Here is a 16,222-nt window from a genome sequence, read left to right on the forward strand (position 1 = left end):
TTTAATAATGTTTATATTCTACAATACTGATTATAAAAGAATGACATTGAAACAATTAAACGTATTTATTATTTGAAGCAATTAATTCGTTGCCTTGATATTAAATTCATTGCATCAAAATCGCTATCTTTGTTCGTCAAGGAAAATAAAAAAAATAAATATTAAATTCGTTAAAAAGAACACCAAGTTAATTGCTATATCTAATATCTAGATACATAACATAAAAAGTAAAGCAAATAAAGCAACACCGAGTCTCTCTGTATTCCAAGTTTACAAATTGTTTAAAGAGTTAATTTTAAATATTAAACAAAATTTTTCAAATGATATATTTGAAAAAGTAGCGACTCAGACGAAAGCGATGCAGGCTAATGCGTCATTTCCTAACATTGATTACGCGCACGTTCCGATTCGATGGGATCCTAGCGTAGGGAAGGGACATCATTGACTTTAGTCACTGCTAAACGGACCTTTTTCAACGTTTAACCGGAGGGTTGGCCTTATAATGCAAGCATATAAATCGTTATATAATAGATTACTATAGTAATAGAATAGTCTCCTAAATTATTTATTATTTAATCGTTTTTATATGAGTTCGAAGAAAGAGCCGAAAAGTTTTTGACAAAGATTTGAAAAATTAATAGACCCATTCTAATCGCAATATAAATATACCATTTGATAAGAAAGACAACGAGGATAATAACGACAACCTATGTTCGTTATCATATAAAAAGATTTTCATTAGTTAGACTACTAGATAAAAAAACAGAATTATCTTGAATGAATATCAAAGTCCAGGGAGCAGCAGTGTCGTCGTCGTTATCGTCGTGGTCGTTGTCGTTGTGAAAAGTCAAGAGAGAAAATGAACAACACTAATACGTAGATACATATTTTTGGGTCGCATTCGTGTGTCGCAATGCCGTTGCTCGTCTCGAGCGCAGCGCGACTATTGCGACGAATCGACTTGAAATAATCGACGGCTAAAACAGAGGAAAAGAACAGCTTCATCGAGTCGACTGGGCTCGGGTCTTGAAAGAACGGCTCGACCAAGTTGCCACGAATATCACGATTTAATCATTTTTACTAAACAAAAAGAAAACTTTATTCTCCTACAAATCTTCGTTTTTATCCTCCCCAGTAAAATAAACTTCGATCTTTGTTGATTAATTGTTTTGTCGAAATACATATACGCGTGTGCGTGTGCGTGTGCGTGTGCATTAATAATTTATATAATTTCAACGACGAAAAGCAATATATCTTATCGTTGTACAATGTTTCATAGTACATTTCGTGAAAAGAAAGTTGTCAAGAATATAAGAAAAAATAAATAGAAAAGACAAACAAAGGGATAACATTTTTAGGTGAACCAATCGCGGATAAACTCTTCCCTATAGTACGGATGCACCGTAAGTGCAACGTGCGCAGCTACACGTTACAGCAACGCGCATACACGGGTGCGCATGCGCAGATAAAAAACTCACCTGCGCGATTAAATCCGTCCATCCAGAATCTTTTTCGCATCAGGACCGATACTTTGGCGCTTTTCTCAAAAGACTCGTATCATTCTTCTTAACTTGGCTTATTTAATTGGTGCCACCTTATTAATTACGTACAACACGTGTCTTTTCCTCCTTTTTTTCACGTAAATTACGAGTTTGTATTTATAAATGTGATTCGATGTTTTCCTTATCGAAAAATAATACTTTTCTATTATTCACCGGAAGTTATGTAACACGACGAACGTACAAGCTGTGACCCAAGCGAAGAATCAAGGGTTAAAATTTCACTCTATGTAATTATATACATTGGAATAGAAAATAAACGGAGAAGGAAGAAGGGAGTAGGAGAGGGAAGAAAGAAAAAAAGAAATCCTTTGGCCTTTTGAATTCACGTACACGCTTGGCTAATAATCTTGGAATTTTTCCTCCATTACGTCACATATTCCAGTAGTAGTAGTACTAGTAGTAGTAGTAGAACATAGTTGTATTTATGAAGCGAGCATCTCTAAATACACGCGTGTATACATGTAAGAAAGATGTGACTACAGCGAACCGGTTTTAATGTATGACAAATATTCAATTTTGATTATACTTTAATGTATATTCCTTTCGATTTAGCAATAAAATAAAAGTGTGATTACATTATCCTTGATCTATTAGAAATCGTTCTTAAGGTTTTAGAATCTCGTACATATTTCATTTTAGATTAAAACTATACTACACAAAACGATACATTTATATATTTATATATATGTATATATAAATATATTGCACGTGAACGTGCACGTGTATTGTGTGGCACGTACAACAAATACGTTCGAATGCATATTCCAAGGCCGTTGGACGCTCTGACATACTGTAGCAAAGTTAGTGCAGTATCCATAAAATCTCGGAGCTGTGTATCCTTCGTTACAAATTATCTCGACGTTCTCGTACCGACAAAAGGAAACTGCATTTATAGAAATGTTCTTATTGCGTTGCGATTTTTCTCTCTTTCTCTCTTTCTTTTTCTTAGAATCATTCACTGTCATCTTAAAGATAAACAGTAACTTATTGTAAATACGTATAGCATCTTCTTACGTTAGGAAAAGAACATATCGTTGGGTACGCTCCTGCGGAAGTTATACCCAAATCAATTTTGACCTATATACGGTGCAGCAGCAGCACCAGCAGCAGTGCCTCTGTCGATTACAGCTTGGCTCGACTTTGAATCACTTTTCTGATCAAATTTAATAACGTTAACGGGATTGTAAATATCTAAACGATGTCTTTTGATTGTTACTGAATACGAGACGAAACTTGTCGTGTTTTAAATGGACTAATGTACTAATGTAGAATATCGATATCATTTCTCACTCTCTTTCTCTGTGTCTCTGTCTCTCACTCTCTCTCATTCTTCTTATTCTTTGTTAGGACATATGTGTGTGCATATATATGTATGTCTGCGTGTGTGTATGCATGTATGTATTTAGAGCACTGTGTGATTCCTTGCTTCACCGTTCTCGTTTTTCTCAGCTGACCTTAATTTAGTCTAGGGTGTTTAAAGATCGACGATGCGCTATGTTTTTTTCTTTTTTTACTGTAATTTTTTTTATTAAATTTTTCTATTTTCGTCATATGTATAAGATATTTTTCTTTTTAATTTTAATTATATCGCGATTTAACGAGGAAAAAAAAATACACACCAATCGCGAGAGGAAGAAAGAAGAGAAGAGAAGAGAGATGAGAGGAAGATGATGAGGTGGAAGAATGTTTGCGTTCTTATACCTATATTATGCGTTTAACACGTAATGAATCTTTAAGCCGTGTCACACCCTTAAATAGCTGGCATACATAAAATACGATAATCTCGTAATATTAGTATAATAAATAATACTTCGCGTTTGAACCGATATCGCGTAATTTTGAAAAAATAATTATTGTCTGTCTTGTCTCTAGAGCGCGTTTAAATAACTTCCTAAGATACGAATGCTTCTATTTTATTTAAATAAAACTTATCTGAAGATCTCGATAGACTTATACTTTATTTTAAGAGTTAACCTTTATAAAGTGATAATCGATTAACAAGATTTTGATAATTATTTATGTCCATGTCTGCTTTACTTATTCTTCCGTATAAAATTCAACATTTATATATATATAAGATCAGTATTATATTATATCATTATTAGAAAAAGAAAAAAGAAAAAGTAAATTATTATAACTTTTTTTCTTTTTTTTTAGCGATGATGCAGTCGTTTCAAATGTTTCCTTACTCATAAAATTCTATTTAAATACTTAGATATAATTAAGTAATCACATTGTTATTGTGAATATAGACGTAAGAAGTTGTGTAAGATATTTATATATATAAAATATATATGTATTAATATATACTTTATCGTATAACTTACATTGCGTACGATTATTGAACAAAAAAAATCGTATTAATATTTGTCTGCGCCTTCTTCGGACAATACAAACCTAGCCACGTTTGGTTTTATCCATTTCGCGCATGCGCACCGATATCCAATGTTTCAAAATGTCCTATTGTTGCAAGAGGTTTTTGTGTTTTCAATTTTCCTCGGTTAGTGGTATGTTCTTTTTAAACGATATCATTAGAAGTATAATAATAATATAATAGTGGTGAATATATAAATCGTGTGAATGTGAAATTTATTACATACTAGATATAATATTAATTTAATAAAGTGTTTGATAACCAACAAATTTGAAATAACCTTACAGATTATCTACAGAAACTGAATTGTCAGTGAGAGCACTGGTGCGTGGTATATGTCGAAGAGATACTAATTACGTAACGACAGTTTATAAGGTATATTGATACGTGATGAAATATTTCAACTAGTAGGTGTTTAAAAAAAGAAAAACACTTTTATTTCTTATTATAAGTCTTTATTCGTATTATAATGAACGAACATCTTGATGTTGCAAATGTGAATATATTATTTTTTGCAAAAGCACGAGAATTAACAGGAATAAAGGAAAGTAAAATTATTATCAACAGAGATTTATCTTATAACGAACTATTTAAGATAATAGTAACGACTTATCATTTGGAAAGTATAAGTAAAACACTGATCTTAGCTGTGAACGAGGAATTTGTTAATGAAAATTCTCCTTTAAACTTATTGGATGAAAACGAAGTTGCTGTTATTCCACCAATAAGCGGAGGTATTCTTATAATTAATTTAATTATTTGCAACAGTTTAAATCTATTAACATATAACATCAAAATGTTCTTTCGTTTTTAGGTTAACATGGATACTGGAAAAAATTTTGTTCAGTTGGAACAGAAAGTATTAAATTTTGAAGAAATATATAATTTAACACTATCACCTAAATGCGGTGCAATATCTTCTTTTGTAGGAACTACACGTGATAATTTTGAGAATAAAAGGGTATGTTTTTTCTTTTTCTTTTTAATATTTATACAATGCATATTGCAATCAAAGTTAAGTAACCGATTTGTGTTTCAGGTTATTAAATTAGAATATGAAGCTTATGAACCTATGGCATTAAAAGAAATGAATAATATATGTGACAAAATACGTTTGCAATGGAATATTGAAAATATTGCAATATATCATCGTCTTGGTGAAGTACCAGTGACAGAAGCTAGTGTTATTATAATAGTTTCTTCTCCTCATAGACAAGATTGCCTTAAAGCTGTGGATTATGCTATTAATTCCTTGAAAGCTTCCGTTCCAATATGGAAGAAAGAGATATACGATACCAAAGAAACTAATTGGAAGGAAAATAAAGAATGTAAATGGTCAAATATTAAATAATCCTTTAATGTTACCTTATTTTTGTATATTTAAATATTTGTAAAATATTTCATCATGAAATATGTGTACTTCGACATAGTACAATTTTGGGGGAATTTTTTTTCTTATAGTGAGGTGGGAATTATTTGTTGTTAAGGTGAAACGGGTATTTAAATAGTAATATTTATAGTATATATATTTCATATTTAGCATAATAAATATTTGATATTAAGGTGCATAAATTATTATCTTTCATAAATATTTACAAACACATTTACATATGTTCAATATTATTAATTATTTAAGATACATTTAATAAATATGTTATACCAAAAAGTTAATGTACATTTTTTGTGTAATTAATAGTAAGAACACAAATGAATTATTAAGGAACTAAATGACTAATGTGTGATTTATCTTCTATAGATACTTTATATAAATTATTACTTTCTACAGGTACTAATAATGATACAGTAGAAAATTTGAAGGATTCGCTTAAAAGTTTATGTTCAAATGAAAAAGATTCTTTTGAAGACGTAGAAGCTCCAATTGAAGAACCTGTTTTATTTGATCCCAATCTTGTACAAATCAAAGCAAACTCAAATGAACTTAAACATAGAATAGAATCTTTTATTGAAAGAAAGCGTCAGCAAGTAAATTTAGTAAACATACAAGAATTCTGTTGTAACAGGTTGGAATATGATAGAATGTTACATTAAAATAACTTAAAATGTATCAATGTAGATTTGAACATTATAAATTGAAATTTTATTTATATTTTAGAGAACAATATAATGAGAAACAAAATTCTTGTGCAAGAGTGGATGCTATTTTGATTAGAAGAAAAGATTCGAAAAGTCATGTTAAAGGTAAAATAAATTAATATGTATTTTAAGGAGAAGGAATAATCATTGTTAATTTATATGTGTATGTTTTTAGTACATAGAGTATTAAATTCATGGGGACCTCAAACGGTTGACCGATCACGTTTGCACAATGCCAATAATTATACGACAAACCGACAAGATAATAATAATTCTTCTTCGGTGTTAAATGACCGGATAACTACCGCTGAAAAAATGTTAGGCATAATAAAACCAGTTCCTCGAGACGTTTATGAAAGATTAAAAAATATTGAGGATAGGATATTATTTTTGGAAGGTGTATCTCCCGAGTATAAAGATTTTTGGGTAAGTAATTAAAATAAATGATGTATATAATGATTGAATATTATATAATCTAAATTATATTATATGATTGTAGATAGGAGAAAATATGGAAAATTTAACAAGGGATATAAAACCATTTAGAAAAAGGGTAAATACTTATCAATCTTATTTCGTATATATTTTTTGTACACTCACATGGATTAATTTTTATTAAATTACATTAATAATATACGATTGCAGACATATTCTATGGCGGAACTCGATTCAAAATTGCTCGAATTAGAAAATAAGTATGCAAAAACGATGAAGTAGCATTGATAAGATAATTTAAGTATATACACATATAAAATAAATAAATTATAATTTTGTTTTTAAATAAGATATTTGATACCTTCTTAAAAAAATAAAAAATGAGAGCAAGGAAAATATAATATTATTAATTTTTTTTTTTAAATTGGATAATATATACAAAATTAGGAATTTGGATTTTAGTAATTCAAAATTCGTGCGAATTTGAAAAGGTTGAGCGCGTCACCTAACGTCACGTCGCGCACTTTAGTTCGGCGTTCGGCTAACAGAGGCAGTCTTCGTCGCGCTACCATACGGTATGGCCGTAGTTCGTCCAAGTTTTTACCTCCTCCCGAAATAATCCGAAGTGAAACATTCATAAGGGATGCATCCACCGTACGGGAATTAGAACAATTTTGGTGTGTTACGGGTCAGCAGATACGTGGTGAGTTTTAAGATCGAGTCTTACTATTTTTTTTTTTTTTTTTTACTTCGGACAATCATCGAACAAAAGAAGAGAAAAGCACGCGGACAGCATGTCATTTGACATCTGAATATGATAGACAACCACCCATTCTTACCCTCAAAGGATTGATGAACCGTTGTCAAATGGTATGAGAGTCTATTCTCAAGTAATTATATTGTCTTATCGTCGATCGTATTTTAGTCGTTTGATTTTTTTTTTAATTTCTGACGAACTAGCATTTTTTCTGTCAGGATGACTGCATGATGATAAACTCGAGAGACAAACGTTAAGAATGTTTTTACAATGGGATTAAATTGTTGTCTTTTAGCAAATTTCGATATTTTACTTTTGTTCTTTTCTTCTTCTTTTAGCAACTAGTCAGGTATCAACTTATAATTGTCTACTTTATTTATATTTCAAAGATCACAGATTCATCTCAAATGAGAAACACACACGTACGCGAGATATTTCTGTTTCAATAACATATAACGCTACTTCCAAATATACAACATATATGTAGATGGTTATACCGAAGGATTAGGGAGCAAATTTTTTTTACACGTACTCTAATTCTACCCTATATTTATTTACTCGAATAAACACGTTCACGTTCCAGTTACGACTCCCGCGTCCTGTTTTTCTCGAACACCTCTAACGAACACGACTCTGAAAGCTTTTTATTATTTGGCACTACTTGGAATATATATCTATATAAAACGCGGATAGAGGAAATAGATATTTTTATTTTCCGAGAATATTTAGCGCCTCGTATATTTAGTAAAATTTTTTTTCATTCGCTAACATAAACAAACTTTTATTCTTTTCATTTACGCAAACGACAATAAAATACTTTCGCAACTGGGAAGTGATGCAATCAATTTTTTTTATCGTCGTTCAAAAAATCGAACAAGAAAATTAGAATCTTTTGCCAGACGATAGTTTATTTTTTTTTTTATTGTTTTCAGTAAAATCGATCTGAAATCTATAAATAGATCAAACGGGCGTATAACTCAAGTATCATCATTGCATTACGTTTCCAAGTGTTTTATTTGTGAATATCACGTGGATTCTCCTCGTTAGTTTAGCAGCTTTTAACATCGGAAGTTTGAACCTATTGATGTTACTCGAATGTTAGGATAACGAACTCTTGTTTCAATTTATGATCATGATTTAGCAGCTGCTTTCCCAAACGAGGAAATCACGGGCTGATTCATTTCAGTACTCACGAGAGATACGATTAAATAAAATGAAAAAAAAAGAGAAGATTATCATCGTTTAATCATTATGTACATACAAATATATTTCTGCAGGTGTATGAATATTTTTATTAATTCTGTTTTTTTTTTTTTTTTTATATAAATCCCTCTTATCAAATTATTTAATCCTTTGCGCCCTCATTCGTAGGTTTTGGAACGAAGTTATTTTTATTTAATTACAAATAATTTCTGATTCGTAACATAATAATGAAAACAAATCGTAATAATTTCATTTATTCTTCTAAAAGATTGCAATTTAAATCCTTCTAGAAATGTATTACGTAAAGTAATTGGTAATGTGAGTATAAAGAACCATTAGAGTATAAAGGGTTAAAAACAAATATTAGTTACACGCATCGTAACCAATTTCCCGCGTAATTTTCAAACGCGATTGACAATCGACCATCGATTGACCATTCGTTTCGTTTTTTATCAATTCGGCGTGGAAAAATATCAATTTGAATTTTCATTTTTCTTCCTTTTCTCTCTCTTTCCTTTAAATCGCAAACGAGAAAAACTTATTGTCGCGTTTATTATCTCGACAATGGTGAATAGTTATGAGGTGTACCCCGAGAAGCTCGTTTATGAATGCATCCAGTTTCAAAGAAAATTGTGTCTTTTCTTTTTAAGCATTAGAACATGAAAAGAGAAAAGAAAAGAAAAGAAAACAAAACAAAACAAAGTAAAAGGTTGAATATGAATTTTCTATCGTGATTAGAGTTTATTTCGTTCAAGTCGTTCGTTAAATATTTTACAACTTTAATGGATCTTCATTTTTTGGAACAATCGATCGATAATTTATTTCCTTTAGTTATTTTTTCTTAATTATTTAAAAAAAAAAATAACGCAACGTACATCTTGTGCGTGGAAAATGAATTCTGAAGTATAAGGAAAAAACAAAAAATGCCATAATGATGGTGACATAAGGCGAAGACTAACTGTAGTGAATTTTGATTGGCTAGTCTGTTTCGATTTGCATCGATAATATTCAATTTGAATCCGATTAAGTCTTACACGTCACAATTTTTCTTTCTTTTTCTTGTTTGTCTTGTTATTTTTCCGATGTTTACAGAATTAATTTTTCAAGGTTTACAAACGCACGCACATTTGTATCATCTTACATTTGCATTGTCGATAATTTTTCCGTAACGTCATAGTAATCGCAAACAAAGGCACGATCCCTCCGGGTTCTTTCTATTATTTTTTTTTCTTTCTTTGTATACGCGTGTATGTTTCTCTTTAAATTATCTAAAAAAGAGTTGAATGTATGCGTTTCTTGCAAAATGTTGCAAGTAGTTAGACGATTTCTCTTAATTACGTTATTCGTTAGTTCATTATTGCAATAAACATTAACTCCTTTAGTAATCGTAAAAGAGAATCTTAATAAAATGCAATGATTCCCCTGGATGATACCTATCAAATAAAAATCTTGCATTCAAAAAAAAAGGATTCATTTGAATTTGTACGCACTTCAAAATATAGAAAAATGAAACGTAGCATTTTCGTGGAATAATATTAATTGATATTCCAAATAAATGATGTAATCGTTATCAATTTCTCCGCAATTGTTTCTCCTTTCATGGTTCTTTTTATTCTTTGATGGAACTCTTAAATATAAAATAATTAAATAAACTCGTTTTTTTTTTTTTTTTTAAATTGAACGATATATAGAGTTGATGAAGAAATCCGCTTCTAATTACTCATATATATAAACATATACGTATGCATCAGATTATCTAAATAAGAAATCGTTTCGAACACTTCAAATGAAGTTGGGCAATAGAGAATGAACATAAAAGAAAGAAAGAAAGAAACAAGGACGGAGGGAGGGAAGGAAGGGAGGAAGGAAGGGTGAAAGGAAATAAGGAAGGAAGGGTGATTGTGAAATCAGCCCTCTTTTTTGCATTTAATAACAGCTGTGCGTTAAAAGACTATATTGGATACACATCTATTAAATCGATAATTTTTCGGCGTTACAGGAAATCCTATGTCATCGTATATACGCACACACGTACACATAAAATGCAATAGACGTGTTGTTTCCCTCTTGAAATTGTCGTCGTTGTCGTCGTCATCGTTGTCATCGTCATCATCGTTGTCGTCGTCGTCGTCGTCGTCGTCGTCGTCGTCGTCATCATCGTCGCGTCTGCATGAGTACAAAGTATATACGATCGTCTCGAGTACGAGCTTGAAACTCACTTTTAACTGGCAGGGGTTAGCTAAAAGAAAAAGAAAGAGAGAGAGAGAGAGAGAGAGAAAGAGAGAGAGAACAATCAAAGCAAGAATTGAAATTTCTGTAACAATTTTTAATCGATTTGTTCAATAATTATTTAAATAACAATGATGAATTTAAAAAATAAACGAATGAATTTGTCTTTTTTCTTTTAAATTTGAGTATTTATCACAGGGACGAGACAAATTCTGTTATTAAATTAAAATGCAATTTATTTAATATTAATATTTTTATTATGTTAATGGTAAATATTTGTGTAGAATAAATATTGGAGATCTATCAAAAATTATATTTCGTTATTAAAATATGTTGTTGTTTTGTTGAATATAATTTTCTTTTTATATCTTGACGTGTTTAGCGATCGATAATTGTTCAGCACTAGCACACTAGCACACATTTCTTAATTTTTTTCAATATATATTTTATTATAAGTATTTTTAATTGAAAAATATTGATTAATAAAATTGTTAAAAATATCTGTCAAAGAATATTAGAATACTTGGAAAGTATTGAACACTTTCCTGTAGCAACCCCCAAATGACAACCCCCTAAAAAGAGAACGTAAGCACAAAATAAGTAAAATCTAAAAAAAGAATTGAGTATCAATAATCGCAAGGTGTCTTATTTATGAGCACAAGGTAAGGAACATAATAGAGGGGGAGGGGGAGGGTGGAGGAGGGGTGAAAGAAAGATTCAAGTAATTTAAAAAGTATTCCAAGATTCAAGATCGTGTTCAGTGCACGACACTGTTATTAATTTCATCGACCCATTTTCCACCCGCGCACGGATACAACACTGTCGTTGAGTCTCTTATGTTAGTGTCCGGCGACCTTGTCCGAGTAACTTGCCGATTATGTTGACTCTATGCACTTACATAGACGACAGGTGTGTTCATGCCACTTTCCTCCATCTCCTTCTCCACCTCTTCCTCTTCTCCTATCTCACTTTTCTCGTCGTCTATTCACGTGATATGTAGTTTTAAAATACTACCAGGACGATATGCCAAGTAGAAACTTAAACGAACGTTCCTGATCTTTTCAAACTAGTCCCATTCGTGATTTTATTCACCTCATCTCTCTAATCATTGAGTTATCTTCCAACGATCTTCCAGATCATTCTAACTGATTTTTTATTCTCGCCAATCTATTGGTGACAGGGATCTAATAATAGGGGTGTGTGTGTGTGTGTGGGTAATTATTTGAATAATAATATAAGCTACGTGAGCGTGACCTAAGTTGAAAAACAAATTATGCAAAATTTTTTTTATAATTTATTTTGTAATATTAATAATTTTAATATATTATATATAAGATAAATCGTGTGAAATTTATTTTCTTTTTTAATTCTTTTCACTCGTTTTTTATACTCGTCACGAAGAAATGAGCATAATAATTTGTGTTACGACGAGTATATTTGTCATACGGAAAAATGTAATTATCTTTTGTTATTTTATCCAATTAGTTGTGAGTGGTGAACTCTTTAAAAAGTGCATATTTAAATTGTTGTCGTAATAATGAAACGATAGGATAAAATATTATCATTTCTCAGCGACAAGTATACTCGTTAATCACTGCTAATTGAAATAAAAATATTAATCGGCACATAATTTTCGGACAATCCAATAAATTATTGATAATGAAGTTCGGAAAAAAATTCAATATCGTCTTTTAAGATGCACAGTTTATTTATTTTTTTATTTAAAACAAAAAATATTAGAAACTCGAAGGAAAGTGTTACGTTCGATTGAGATGGAAGACAAGATAGATGGTTTAATAAAAAAGTTTAGAAGAAAAGAAAGAAAGAAGAAGAAGAAGAAGATGGTATTGGGTGTCCGTTATCGCGATCCTTTTTACGTGCAGAATCAATTACAGTAGATCGAACGATGGTAATTTTCAAGCCAATTTCACGAATATAACCACCACTACCACAATCCCCTTATTTTCAAGAATCCTACCATTAATGAACTCTTTTTTTATCTTTTTCTTCTTTCTCGTGTAGATAAGTCACGTTTATATCAAGGACTCGAACAGTGATCTGTACCGATATTCAATTCCAATATATTCCTGTTCTATTTCGTTTGGAATGAAAGATTATCGTTCATCGATAATCATTCGAACTATTTTGTGTCGTTAACAATTTATCCAATTGATTGGATTCTTTCAAGAATTAAACGATACTTTGAAATCCAATAATTTTATTCCTTTTATAGTTAAATGTATTATACAATTAACCCATTTACATCCAATGTAAAAAAGATGACTAACATTTATTACCAAACGTGCAGAATTATCTGCACGTACGTGTTGTGAACAGTAATAGGTCGACAATTAGATGCTGTTATTGGACTGAAAATGTATCACCAGAAAATATTGTGCCCCATTTTAATTGTTGTTTAATACGTTTCTGGTCGTACGTTAACTCATGGTTGATGTTTCTAATCTGAATCAACATCGTTTACGAATTTAATTTTCTTAATGAAAAATCAAATGTTCGGTGATTGGAATTGAATAGATTGTTAATTCTAGCGTTTCTATCGATATTCCGACAGTTCAATAACGCATTGTTTTCTATTTCAATTAAAAATATTATTTTTCAATTTAAATTAACATTTATATAAAAATCTAATTTAATTTACAAAATTAAAAATCAAATACAAAGTGTGATACGATTCACACCAATTGTCATTCCGAGTGTCTCTTATTTATAAAAAGTTACACACACATACACACACACATTTGTGCCAATAATTTTACCAGTTTACTGTTAAAAAATAGAACAAAATTTGTTTAATCATTTGATGATATAAATAATTGTAATAAAAATATATTCTTCAAATTGTCATTACCACCGCCCAGCCCCCCACCCCACCTATATTTTATATACATTATCATAATTCGTACGATAATGCGAATGGGCATTCCGAGTTTTTAATGATGAAAAACGAATCGTTGTAAAATGAATAGGAAAAGAAAGTTTGTATTTTGCGAAGCAGTTTAAAACTTAAGCGGTTGGTAGGATCGAAAGTGTTGGTCTCAGTCGATCTGGTTACCCGATCGATTATGTAATGAAGCAAATGGGGCCGTACCGTTGGTTACTTCCGGACTGGCCGACAGTTCGACTAGCGTCCTGTTAAGAAAGACAGACCGTTACACGATTTGCGTTCACCAAGTAATTTATTATTCACCGAAGGAGGTGCAGACCTATCGGAAATACCTGTTGGTGGTCTCGTTGAGTGGGCGGATTAAGTCTACATTTTCACAATTCATCGTCACGATTATAAGGGATGATATGTCTTGACAGAATATTTGCATAAATAAATCCGAGAGCTTTGATATTATATGTGAGTTTTCCTGTTTTTTTTTTTTTTTACTTTTTTTTTAATTTTCTTTTTTCGATACCAAGATAACGAAATTAATTACCCATATAATATTTATAAATAATCTTTCATTGGTTTATAAATAAAAATTATGGAATATATTGTATGAAGATATATATAATTAGATTATAAAATAATATTTATTATTTATTGGTATGTGTGATTTTTTAAGCAATAGTAAGCCCCCATAATAGATTAAATATAAATTATTCAAAATTTCAACATTTATACTCTTATTATATATTGGCTAACTTGAAATTAAATATAAATATAAATGATTAAATAAAGGTTTGTACAAAAATTAGAAAAATTTCATACATATTTGCAAATACATTTGTTAAGATTTTATGTATATTTCTCATCATTCGCATTATTTTAAAGAAGAATTTCAGACAGTTTCTGAATGTATACGATACGGGATAGAGAATGCAGGTGGAGGAAAGGGTGTGCATACAGGAAATCGGAAAGTCTAGGAAATCAATACCGTTCCTTCGAAGGTCAAAAGAGAACTGAACAAAATATTCTCGTAGTATATTTTGTGTTACAATAATCCTCGATAGTTTATCTTCACAAAAGCTGCTTGAAATCATCACACGCACACACTTCCTCCATCCTCGATTGCCCTCCCCCCCTCCTCCTCATTTTGTATCCAAGTTTGTACAGTCGTGTTAATTAATTTCGCAGTTTTTTAAAAATAAACAGTTTTGCGTCAAATCTGTTGCCAATTTTTTAATATACCTGTATAAAAATTCTTCAATGCTGTCAATGGTTATCAAATATTTTAAGCGAGAGAACTGAGCATTCAAACTTGAACGGTTTAAATTGAAGCAAACCCAGATATTACGAGAAACAAAATTTGTATATAATTTATATTTTAATTTGATTATATTTATTAGCAATATATGGCGTGAGAATTTTTGAAAGATTTGGAAATAAAGTATTAATAGAGAAGAAAAATAATTGATTAATAAATGCAGTGATGAGAAAAGAGGGTGATACTGTTAACAAGGATAAAGTATAAGAGAAAGATAGGATTAAAAATGCAATATAGAATAGAAGGAAAGATTCGGTCGGTGAACCAAGACCACAAGTGTTTCCCTGTATATCACATCGTAGTCGTTTGTGTGAAAGGTAAAATCGATCGATGTATTCTAAAGGAAAACTCTCCCTTGTTCGGTAAGAGTTGAGCCGAAATGATTGCGTGCGTTAAATATATGGCTCGAGTTTAATTACCCGTCGAAATCACCACCCTGTTAGATGTGTTCTCATTAACGTCCAACAATCTTTTCTCGTTTTTCTTAGTATTATTATTTTCATTAGGTAAGTAAATAGATATTCGGATAAATTGAATATTTGATGACACAAACTGGTGAAATTATTAATTGTTTTTCTGCTTGATTTTCATTATCAGATTTTAAAATACAAATTTTACAAGAAATCTATCCATCAGATTATTAAAACACCGATTTTCTTTAAACTCTATACAGTTGTACGTGTCCATTAGGACCTTAAAGTTCAAAACTTTTCAATACCTCTCGTGTGTTACGCTTTAGATTTTTAAAATCATCCATGTATATTTTTGCTTGTAATTTCTTTTTCCATTTGTTTTCTTTGAAACGGTTGAGGGTTGAATCCTACTGCTTACACCGTGTACGGTCCTAATGGATCCCTACAACTGTGTAGAGTTTAAAAATAATCGGTGTTTTCGTGTTTGATGGAGCCTATGTTAGTACGTTTCTTTTGTAATTGTACTTTCATTTTTTTTTACGTGTCGGTAATTATGATAGTGCAATAAATAAAAATATTACATAAATTATGTAAAATATTTAAGTAATAATATTTGATGTATAATAATTGTAATATATAGCAAATAATAAGTATATTACATTTACTTTTATTACAAAATCAATATTTGCATATAATATATATATATATATTATAAATATAATTACTAAATATACAAAAAGAAACTAGAATTATATACGCGGGTGGTTGGGTTTAAATGACTTCAGGCTAATATAAAAACAATTTTTTTTTCCCCTGTTTAATCTCGAAAATTTGTAACTAAAAATTGAAATTGAAAACTTTTCAACTCACCCTCTTATATATAACATTAAAGTTCGATGAATATATATACTTTGTTATTTATAAGAAATTATTTATCAAAA

The 16,222-nt window shown here is 30.4% G+C and overlaps 2 protein-coding genes across 5 annotated transcripts in view; both read left to right on the forward strand.

Annotated features, from left to right (window-relative positions):
• Positions 1–3,935: 3,935 nt before the first annotated feature.
• Positions 3,936–6,855, forward strand: LOC106790957 (molybdopterin synthase catalytic subunit). Of its 3 annotated transcripts, XM_014756247.1 has the most exons (10): positions 3,936–4,069; positions 4,224–4,311; positions 4,458–4,670; positions 4,751–4,897; positions 4,976–5,264; positions 5,723–5,957; positions 6,050–6,135; positions 6,206–6,456; positions 6,530–6,583; positions 6,676–6,855. In XM_014756247.1, the coding sequence occupies exons 4-10, from the start codon at positions 4,757–4,759 to the stop codon at positions 6,745–6,747; spliced, it is 1,128 nt and encodes a 375-aa protein (XP_014611733.1). In that variant the 5' UTR covers positions 3,936–4,069; positions 4,224–4,311; positions 4,458–4,670; positions 4,751–4,756; the 3' UTR covers positions 6,748–6,855. The 3 variants fall into 3 exon arrangements, with proteins under 3 accessions (XP_014611733.1, XP_014611731.1, XP_014611734.1); XM_014756245.1 differs by having other exon boundaries at positions 4,224–4,670; XM_014756248.1 differs by having other exon boundaries at positions 3,936–4,062; positions 4,224–4,670.
• Positions 6,856–6,960: 105 nt separating this feature from the next.
• LOC106790950 (tubulin polyglutamylase TTLL5) overlaps positions 6,961–16,222 on the forward strand; it is a 36,123-nt gene continuing 26,861 nt past the window's right edge. Inside the window, exon 1 of one of the 2 annotated variants that reach the window (XM_014756233.1) lies at positions 6,961–7,168. The gene's annotated coding sequence lies outside the window, so the exon portion shown is untranslated. Of the gene's footprint in view, positions 7,336–16,222 lie in introns of both variants that reach the window. The other variant, XM_014756232.1, reaches the window with a different exon arrangement.

The sequence above is a fragment of the Polistes canadensis genome, unplaced genomic scaffold, assembly GCF_001313835.1.
Source record: "Polistes canadensis isolate GaletaPanama2010 unplaced genomic scaffold, ASM131383v1 scaffold_272, whole genome shotgun sequence".
In the NCBI taxonomy this organism is placed as follows: Eukaryota; Metazoa; Arthropoda; class Insecta; order Hymenoptera; family Vespidae; genus Polistes; species Polistes canadensis.